General features: G+C 38.9%; 1 protein-coding gene and 1 long non-coding RNA gene across 4 annotated transcripts in view; one reads left to right on the top strand and one right to left on the bottom strand.

The window, feature by feature from the left end:
- Positions 1-11,264, bottom strand: part of LOC137999911 (uncharacterized) — a 69,788-nt gene that overhangs the window by 25,038 nt on the left and 33,486 nt on the right. The window lies entirely within an intron of this gene.
- On the top strand, positions 4,359-9,149 carry LOC137999354 (T-box transcription factor TBX20-like). Its single transcript, XM_068845172.1, is given in 5 exon segments — positions 4,359-5,366; positions 5,733-5,997; positions 8,026-8,299; positions 8,986-9,052; positions 9,055-9,149. Coding segments are annotated over 5 exon segments (789 nt in total). The 5' UTR covers positions 4,359-5,278.

Genomic DNA, 11,264 nt, shown 5'->3' on the forward strand with positions numbered 1-11,264 from the left:
GTGTTCAGGCTGGAATAATCAAGCAGCTATTGCTCCTTAGGTTTTCCGTTCTTTCGAATGCTTCCCCGTTTTGATTTTTTTCCCAGTTTATATTTAAATTCTCTCATTGCTGTTGCTTTAATTTTATACGTTGTCGAGAGCCGACAAGGGCTACTTAGATCTCAAACAAAAGACATATTTTTTGAGAATCGCTGTGGCCATTTGGAACAACCCATGGCTTATGGCTTTTTACTTCCATCTGGGAATAAAGCTAAGGGAAAAGGAAATGCCACCTCGAGCTTACCATACTGTGGAGCATACGAGCAAACAAAGACTTCCGTCGTTTCTGTTCCTCTTGATTACAAAAAAAAACGTTCTCACCCAAAATCATGGCGAGAATACTGACATCTTGTGCGAATGCCTTCTTTGGCATGTGTCGAAGCATCGCTCTATCTTAGGTCTTCAAAGGAGCGAAATAAACGAGCGAACAACTTCGCGATGGATAACTGATTGAAACGATTGTACTTTTCATATTCAAAATATAGCATTTCAGTAGACAATTAACGCATTTTTGGCTTGTGTAGATTCAAATGTGCTTTACAACAATTTGAAAACAAACGGCGAAAACAACTGAGATGACGTGTCATGCTCTTTGCGTATACAATGAATATTCTTTCACTCCTTGAAAGAACAAGTGGAACAAGAAAAAGGGGCCTTATCCCAGAAGACCAGTCAGAGCCATTTGCAATTGAAATTGTGGGTTACAAATGCAACATTTTCTTCTTATTGTTTTAAAGGCACTGTGTTTTGGTACTGCGCAGGTTGAGCCCACGACACTCCCGCGTACATGCCCTCCCTGGGTAACAGGATTTTAACAGTCTTGAGTCGAATCACTGGTCACGGAAGATTACTCGATGGAGAAAACCAAGAGAAAATGGCAAACGTTTTATATCGTGTCAATCGTGCAGACCCGATTTTTCTTGCCAAAACTTGTTATTTACAGTGCAAACTCATCCTGGAAAAGAAGTCTGGGTTTGATTCAATTGCAACTGAGAAAATTTCATTTCGGCAAGGATTTATTTAAGCAGATTGTCTAAATTGGAAGACATGGTACCTTTCAATTGATACACTGGCCCTATCTTCGGTGAAAAAGTTTTTAAACTCAAGAATTTCAAACACGCCTAGCCTTATCGGTTAATCCTTTCAAATTTGCGTTTTTGTCTTTGCATTTGTTGCTTCGTCGTGCAAAAAAGCATGCCTTCCTTCTTGATACATGGATTAGCTCGACGTTAAGACTACAATGGATTCTACCGGGATTTTCTATTTTAAGTACATCTACAATGCACTGATCTCCGATGCTCTACAATATTAGCAACGCACCTTGTCACCACCTCTTGTGACACCAACACAAAAGTGTTATCAAGTGTTGGACGTTAGTTGGCAAGATGCAATGTGTGTGACGATGACTTAGTCGTGTTGGTGCGGAAAGCTCTCGGCGGGACGCTGGAACCACAACTAGAGAAGGTGGTCCGCATTCATGGCAGAATGTCGCGGCCTTCAAACAAGTTCAACTTGAATGTTCTGACAGATAATCCCCTCAATTAATCTGGAAAATGATCTTAATATAAGCTGTGAACGGAAGGCGAAAGAGATACGGAGATAACCCGAGGTCACTGGTAGGAAGAGTCTTGCATCGGTGATGACGTTGCCAAAAGCTGAGATATCCTGATAAGAGTACCCAGTGAGAGAAGGCCGGTAATATTCAATTGAAAACATCTGGTTCCCAATGAGAACCAGTTAAGCTTCAACCCACTTTGACATAGGATAACTAACCTGGCATGGTCTTCGATGTTGTAGGTTTGGCTTGGTTGCGCTCCCCTTTTCAACAGTAGGGTTGTGCAAAACACGTGTACCGTTAGGCTTGTTAAGCAAATGCTCTTTAGCTCAATTTTGTGACCCTCTATTTTTTGGATCCATTTGTTTGATTGTCTGTTGTATTATTTACATTTCCATGCATGCAATTTGGAACACCATGAAAGATCACGACATCTGAATATATTCATGTATTGTTGGATGATTGGAAGTTGGTCTTACCTATTGTACATGGTAATTGAAACCAGGCAGCAAGCTACAAGGTTCAAGCAATAAAACACTATATAGTCAGCAGTAGAACTGAATGATCAAAAATCTACTGTAAAATGTTTAGTTTGTGAAAAAAATAATTGCAGAATGACCAGCAACCTGAATTTCCGAAAACGAAAAAGCAGGAGAAAACGACGATATTGCTTCATCGCCTGTCTGTTTTAGAAAGGTTAAATTTTAATGAAAAATCACAACCAAAATCATTACCATCGCTGCGGGCAACATTGTGCCTCAGGGAAGAAGAGGAAAGTCTTCATGAAAGACATCATGGTCTTTCAAAACATATCATATTAAGCGAACTAAAGGTTTAAAGGTCTGTTCAAAAGCCTGGCCCTCTTGGGGATATCGACCTTTGCTTGCTGCAAGTTCTCTTTCTCAGTTTTAGTGATTACAGGCTGGTTTCTAAGTAGCTGTATTGTAGCAGTTTTTCTGACCTTTTGTCACCTAAGGAATGAAGAAACATTTGCACGAACAGCTGATCATGAGTATCTTAAACAAGATCCACCACCGTACAGGAATTAAGTCAAATACTGCTTGGTTTATCCGCAGCACAATGTCAACGATTTCAAACGCGGGTCCAAACGAAGCGAGTCTTTTTTTTTTATTTTTATTCTTTCCTATTATAAGCGATAAGAATTGCTATATATGCCAAACCCATTTTCTTCTTCTTTTAAGTTTTTACATCTGTTTTTCGACATTTTCTGGAAGAATTTACCCTTGAACATCCCTAAAATGTTTGGCTGAACAAACGTTGGCTACGTATTTAATAATAATATATGTTACCCGCTGCACACAGCTGTGTTCCAGTTCCAGGCGTGGTACGAATTCCGCCTTACTTAGCAACCTTAGACGCGAGGACTGCTAATAAGATAAGCCGATTTTGCTGAGTGGTCATGTTCTTAGGTCGTCCTAAAGAAATGTTATTTTAATGCTATGTTACTGTTTATTTCTCGAATTGTGATGATACGCTGGCTGCAGTCGTGAGTAGGGGCCTCGATGACCGGAAAATCAGTTCAGCGATTGCCAAAGAAACGGATATGCCTCGCAATTGAAGAACTTAAGAAGAACTTGTCAATTCGAGAATCGAAGCCTTTAGTCATAGCGTGTATTTCTCAGATTGTCACTTTCTTTCGCCGCAAAAATAAAGATAACACGACTTTTGAGACATGGCCTGAGGAAAGGTATTTTAAATATGTCGCCACCCAATGCCTTATCGCGCGTCGGCCTATGGATTTCGATAAATTGACTTGACTTAAAATGGATTTTTTGGATTAGCAAATTGTTCAATCCGAAGCTAAGTTGTTTCTTTTAGTGTGAACAACTTCCCTTATAACCGTTTGGGCTTATCAGTTTTCTTTAATATGAAATGGTTGCTAACCGACTACGAGAAGGTTCTAATTAACATATAGTGGTGATTACGAAAGATAACAAGTATTTTTTTACTTTTTTATTGCAGTGAGACCTAGTAGATAGCGAACACGTTTGTCCACTACCAGAATGCTACAACCCACACCTGCACCTCACCCTATTTGATAAAAAAGTGGACAAAGTCAGTGCATGTTTGCAGGGCCGTAGCCAGAAAAAAATATGACTGAGGCAATGTCCGTGGTTAAATTATCTTCGGAAGTATTTGAAGTGTTTACGATGCATATTACATATTAAAGACAACACTGGATTCACGCTTTATTTTAAAATTTCACGAAACAATTACCGAGGCAAGTGCCTCGGTTTGCCTCATACTGGCTACGGCCCTGGTTTGTGGCGCGACTGTTTTCAATGTCAGGCATAGTTATTTGTAGCATGATGCTAAAGTACGAATCGGAAGTGCTGCTGGTCTTATCTGTTTATCGATATCTCCAACTGCAGATGTCGGTAAACAAACTATATATCATGTTGTCATCACTTTTCTGTCCTTTCTTTAGATGGATCCTTTGTTCGTAACAAGGACCTAATTTACAATGTGACAAATAGGATCTGTTCTGTACCACGGATTTAGTTTTGCCATTTAACCCACTATCAACAAACAAGTCGGTTATGAAAGGAAATTCGTCATATTTTTTGAGGCAGAAATGGGATCGATTCCTTCATAAGGAAAAGATGGATGGTGTTGATAAACGCTGATATGCTTTTATACATTTAAAACCATGGAAATCTCAAAGGAAGGATTACACCTTTGAGGTATCACATGTGCCTAGAGTTTTTGATGGGCTGAAAAAGGCCAGTGTTCCCAGGTTAGTTGTGAAAGTCATATCTCTCTCAATGTATTGTTCTCAGTAATGAATAATCGTCTAATAGTTTTCTAAAAGGCCGTGGCACAGCCCGTGGCACATGTCAAAAAATGCACTGCTATTGATTGTCCAACTAACCGGTTATGCAGTGTGGGAGGACTATCGCATTGCCGATTGGTTGTTTTTTACTTTGTAATGACGAAATAAATGTGACTTGTTGAGGAGAGCGTAAGAGAGAGCATCCACCGGAAACGTTTTAGAGGACGATGGCCAAAAACTGAGTGATACGATATTGTTTGTCTGTTTTGCGCACGCGAACCAGTTCATCGAATGTTCCAGGTCTTTCCTTCATCTTCCAACCTGAAACTCTTCGAAGGCAGTCAAAAAGGATTATTGGGATTTTCCGAATCAGAGTTTCAAATCAGTTCTTCCTCGATATAGTTTAATGCATGAGCGATTTCAGCATTTGTTGGAAGAATACTCCGATAGCCTGAGTTCCTCGTGTGAGATTATCCTGTGTATTGTTACTTCTTGTCCAACTGTACAGGTCATCAGAGGTGATGGTAAAGCAAGATAACGAATTCACATGTCAAATTGTCTAGACCTATTCTGGTCCATGCGTTATCCTACGTGATATTTCCTTCACGTGAATCCAAAATGTCAAGTATAAAGCACAGAATACCTTAAAATATATCCATTGAAAATCCGACACGTAATATAAATAATTTTGCTGCCACCCACAAACTAATTTTTGCACGACCATTTTGCAGCTATGACTTTAAAAGTGTTTCATTTCACATTCTTCGTAACCTCATGTTATGATTGGCTTATACAAAGAATAAGCAGCGATCAAATCAACAGTTTCATTAATAGCTGTTTTCTGGAGACACAATGGTGTCGTAAACTGTTAATTCACGCGAAACACCATAATGGCTGAGTACAACCCTCCGCAGTCGCATCTCTCTTTCAAAGCCACTGCATTCTCCATTGCATCCTTGATGGCTTCGGATGGAACCGGTACATTTGCTCTAGACGCTGCCCTTAGTTCAACCTGCCTCAATAAGCAAACATCTTTGATCAAACAGATTGCTTAAACTGTCTTTGAAAGATCCAGAATCGAGTTAATGCGAAAACTAATGGTTATTTTAATGTAAAATGCGGCTTTGTACGTGACGTTCTCAGCAGGCCTTGGTTTGTCTTAACTGAATCAGTGAAGGTGACATCGAACAAAGAACGGAAGACCTTACCTAAGATGACCTTCAGAAAAAGATCCTTTTTCCAGTGATCTTAGGAATTAGAGATAGTTAATAACTTTTAATTTGAGCACGATCTAGTTGGTTTGATTCAGTACTACTTTAAGCTAGCTTTAGTGTTTCCCTTCAGCCACAGATGAAACAAAGCCGAGGAAAAGTCGATGGTGTGAGGACGATGCTGTGCGGGAGTCTACAGATACAAAGAGATTTAAGCTGAACCAGGACAGTGACGGAGACCATACTTTTGCAAAAGCACCAAAGCCAACAGGTTTTTCTTATGAAGTCTCTGAACTCTCACAAGATATAGAAAGAGTCACAGCAACTCTAGAAAGTCGAGAGCTGTGGGATCGGTTTAACGAACTGGGCACTGAGATGATCATAACGAAGTCTGGCAGGTAAATTTGTCAAGTTACGCGGCGCACGGAACGCTCGCTTTCACGAGACGTTTTTCTCATTCTCCCTAAACATGAACTCACTTACATTTCCTGAAGGCTTGGACAGCCGCTGGATTTAAAAACAGACCGCAATGCAAAGACGCCATCTTTAAAAGCTCGATAACCGTACAAATCTGTGCCGCGACTGAGAGCACAGAAGCGTTACGAGCACTAATAAACGGTGCCTTTTAATGCCCGGAATTGAAACAAAACTAAAAAAAACGTCAACAGCAAAAACTGAATAAGTATTAATAAGCATTTCAACCAGCCGGACGCGATAATGTGATTTGAACTGGGCATGGATCGCGACAACCACAAAACTCTTCACACCGTGTTTTATTTATTGGCTTATTGACAGGTATTGTGGGAAAGCTTCGTGGCCGACTCACGAAAGAGATAGCATGTTACTGTTTTGATTTTCAGCTCCAAACAGTGACTCACTCAAACGAATCAATGTATTAGAGCTAACTTGTGCCACAATTTTTCTTGTGCGACCAATGTTGCAGGGTGAGTTGTCGTTATTTTCCACAGTTTATCCTCAAATATTTCCGATAAAGCCCTGATGATAGCCGGGTCAAATATGGCGAAAAGGATGCAAAGTAGCACAAATTAGCTGCATCACTAGCTTTTTTGTTCCATGGATCAAGGTTAATAGTTTTTGACCTTCATCAGCCATGACTTTAACCAAAGTCACCTGAACCAAAGTATCCAGATTTTATATGATCGATAACAGTGGAAAGTGCTTTGCTCAAGACTGCAAACTTTTTTGAAGAAATCAATGAGCTTGAAAAAAGTGAAAACAATATGCAAAATAGTATGCAGTAATAGGAAGGAGTGAAAAGGCAACTCCGTTTTTGGATGTTTTCCTTTAAAAATGGACTTGTAGTTAGACTTGTGGTCTTCGAGAAGTATTTTATTCTAACTGCATGAATACAAGTTAGATTATTTGCGTTCTGCAAATGGTGTATTTTTAAATTTGCTTAGTCCAACATATTGAGTCTTCGGATGTCCAAGACATACTGGAGGGTACGAAATCAGTGCCCAACAAATGAATTGGGTAAACATGTACCCCAGTTCAAATTATATCAGGGCTGTCTTGACTCGGCAAGAATATTAAAACTATGGATTAGAATCAAAAGGCAAACCTCTATTAACGAATACGCAAGAAAATGGGCATTTGAGGACAGGCACGAGAAAAATAAACATTAAATAAGACTTTTTAATAAACCATACAATTCTAAAATAAATCATCATAATGAGAGAGGTTGCCTCCACGAAAATGAGAAATAAATAGCAGCCATTGGTATCATTGGAAGATCATAAAATAGCATGATTTTTTTTCTTGAAATGCCTCTCAAAATTTAGTTGAGATACAAAGGTATCTACAGGTATGAAGAAACCGTAAGAACATCTACACAAGGGTCTTAAGACTTCACGCAACCGCAATAACAAACATGGACAGTTCACGGATTTGAACTACATTCCATCTTTCAATTCTCAATGCTCTGATTTAATGTGAAACCATTTCTTCAACACACTGAGAGACGACAACAACAAATGGAAGGATGTAGTGTCACAGTGTTGTCGACGTGTTAAAGAAAAGAGACAACGTGCCACGTTTCAGAAATTTTCATTGTTTTTAACACGTTCACCGTTTACATCGTCAACAAGAAAAGTAACTTGAAGTAATCAATATTATTTTCAAGCATTGTTATTATTTAGTCTTAGACACTGAGAGGTCAATTTAAACTCAGTTGAAACTCGATTATGAAAATTTTTCAACAAATCCAGGACTGCGTTTATGTTTCTCAAAGCTGGAGCTTACGTAAATTTATTAGTGTTAAAACTGAAATTTCGTTCATTTCAGCCAAGATCATATAACATTTGTTTTCAAAGTATACTCAGTTTAATATCCTTACACTTTAAAGGAAAAATGTGCGAAAGTGAGCAATAATCCCTCCGTTAATTAAGTGATTATTTCTTTCCAAGGAGGATGTTTCCGACTCTTAAGGTGTCAATAAATGGTGTCGACTCAAAAGCCAACTACTTGGTGCTCATGGATATTGTACCTGTGGACGAGAAACGTTACAGATACGCCTATCACCGCTCTACTTGGCTTATTGCTGGTAAAGCGGATCCACCAGCGCCCGTTAGATTGTACATGCATCCAGATTCTCCATTTACTGGCGAACAGCTGCTTAAGCAGATCATATCCTTCGAAAAAGTTAAACTCACTAACAACGGAATTGATCAACCAGGCCACGTACGTATGTAGTTGTATAACTGATGTGAGTAATAAATATACTCCGTGTGGTGAAACATCGGCTGCTTTTTTCAAACTGTAACCATCCTTTGTCTTCCATTGTTCCCACGAAGATACCATTCATTATTTCAAAAGCGGATGAGATTCGACTAGAGTATTTTTCTCTTTTCTCCGACCTAACCTAATTCTACGTTTTCTCATCTGGTGGGAAACAACCCCTTTTCACTTTTAAGAAAGACGCCAACGAATTCCTATCCTCGATTGAAGTATTTCCTGAAATCCCAATGTTCAAATTTGGTCGGACAGGCATGCAGTCAGCAAAGGAGCTCTTGCTTAGTTATTGATGTATTTCTGTAATACTCGTAAATTCATATTCGTATCTCAACGTCTGGTTGGGAAGGGCTTAAAAAGAGCATTTGAAAAATAAATGAAGCTAAGCCATATCTTCCAGCCTATGATACAGGAACTGAATTCCAGTGAGCGGAATTCATTGCTGGTGCGATTTTTGGAGACGGGACGTTAGCCTGGTTCCATTTTGGTCAAATCATCATACTTAGAAGTCACAACACGTTGCTTTTGTTCCTTTAGTGCTCTTGCTCATGAGAGCCATTTGCATATTTTTCATTACCATCGCTCATTTCGGTCTTTCAACTGAGGCAATTGAAAAAACAATTTTTTATCACCAGATCGTCCTGAACTCTATGCACAAATATCAACCTCGAGTACACGTTGTCAAAAAACAAGACCACAAGGCACAGTGATTGATCTTAATTCCGAAGAAGTCAGAACATTCGAGTTCCCCGAGACAAGTTTCATCGCTGTGACCGCATATCAGAACCACAACTGTTGAGCAAACCATACTGACCTTTGTGTTACTTTCATCTTTTTCTGCTTGAAAACTGAAACTACATAATACTAATCACAATAAAAGACAACGATGGTTTAATTTGCATCATTTTTCAAAGACCATGCCGTAACGTTTTTCCCTCCATCTCTTTAGCCGTTGTAAAGATAATGGAGGGATTGACTTCCCTATGAGTATACCCGGGCGAATAAGTAAATAACCATGACAACTTCCAACCGCTTTGGGTTTTCAAATGGCTTATCCATTTCTAGATCAATAACCTCGATTAAGTCAGTTGCCTACTCATTGTATTTTTCATCCACTCTTGTCAAAGAAACAATGATGTTTTTCCCCACAATACGAAAGAGCTTCCCTCCTTATAAAGCTCTTTGCACGATGAGAACCTCTTTCATTTTGATCTTTAAAAGTGTTCGTTTTCCTCATCGATACAATGAAAAGCTGTGATTAATATGTTCGTTCGGGGGAAGCGTTCCGATAGCAACATGCTTCATTTCTACGAAAGAGTCCCTGCGTCGATTTTAACCTTCAAGCAAGGTCCATCACAAAAAGCTACCATCAGCAATGAGTAGACATTATTATTTCTTTTAGTTTAATCAGAGTAGATTAAATTTAACCAAATTAAAACCGGGGTGCTACTGTATAAACAGTAATAAAGCTCAAAATGCACTGCTTTCAATCGTTTCGGTTCAGCCAGTGCCATCCTTACAGCGTTTACAGTTATCCAGAAGTACGCTTGCCGAGCGCTGCCGTTAGCCCGGGGAAACCGTTGCCATCATTTTCACATTAAAATTTGAGTCATAACTTGGAGACAGTATTGTTGGCAAAGCAAACAAAAGCTTCAGCTTCCGGCCAAAGTTCAAGCGTTAAGATTTGGTTAGGCAGTGATGTTTGACGCATAAATCCTTTCATTCAATGCCACTTAGTCTTAGGTGATCTGGAGTTGTGTTTTGTGTGGTGTTGCTGTTTTACATCATTAAGCTGCCAGTTTACATTTTGTATGTGAGTATTCTTCTGATCCGCAATGCCAAAGCAATTATTGTCCTTTATTGCAGATCACTCGTCTAAAAATCGACAGCAACCCGTGTTTTTTGGCTAAGGGATTTAGGGACTCCATCAGAATATTACCGATGCAACGGTAACCTAAAAGGTAAAAGACTAATAACAATAAACCTATAAGCGTCTTTGTTTATCTCTTTCAACCTTTAACTCCAGAGCCTGAAGATTCTTTAAATAATACAAGATACAACGATTTAGTGTACTGATGAACTGCATTAATGCATTACCAGAAGCATTTAAAAATTAATCTCTTAAACCCTTGTCCTGTAAGTTTCATTGTGACTATTGGTTCCTCCTAGGTGAAGCAATATGATGCTTGGGCGAACTAATGAAGATTTCTATGTTAAGAACTGAAATATATTCAGAAACGAAGCTCAGCTGTGACGAGAGTCATACCCGTGACCTTTTAACTCAAATAGATTCTTCTGGCTCTTCTCAAGGTGTTTTAAACCAACTGCGATGTTCTCGGTCCTTTGGAAAAAGTGACTTCAGCTTAATTCTCGTCCCTCACGCTCAATTTCTCTCAAATATTATTTTTAAATTATAACACGCCTCTCTTCCTTGCCCTAATACTCCATGATCTTGTGAAACTCTTCATATAGCTTTTTTTTCTAATATTTTATATTTCATAGACGCTATTTAGGTCTGGCGTTCCCTGGCTCGCCTTGCTTCTTAGTTATTTTTAGGGGGAGCATTTTCACTTCGTATTTAATTTGCCTATAAAACTTGTATAGACATGTGGAGGAATAAATTTGTCATTATTGCTAGCAATGCCTGCTGGTTTTTTGGGCACTAATAACAATGAAGTTGATTCAGTTTGTATCAAGTTTTGGAAAATAAAGGTCATCGAAAAAGGGTTGGTTTAAACAAATTTTTCTTCTAATCACATGCGTTCTAAAAACAAACTCAACTTGAAGCCATGATGGCCCCTACTGCACTTTGTTTTTTTTAGAGAGGCAAGATGTGATTTTTTCATAAAACCTCTTGGAAAAGAAGCTTTCCGATTAAAAACCTGAACACTGTTTAGATCCAGAAAACTGGTTT

Source organism: Montipora foliosa, chromosome 4 (assembly GCF_036669935.1).
Source record: "Montipora foliosa isolate CH-2021 chromosome 4, ASM3666993v2, whole genome shotgun sequence".
Classification (NCBI taxonomy): Eukaryota; Metazoa; Cnidaria; class Anthozoa; order Scleractinia; family Acroporidae; genus Montipora; species Montipora foliosa.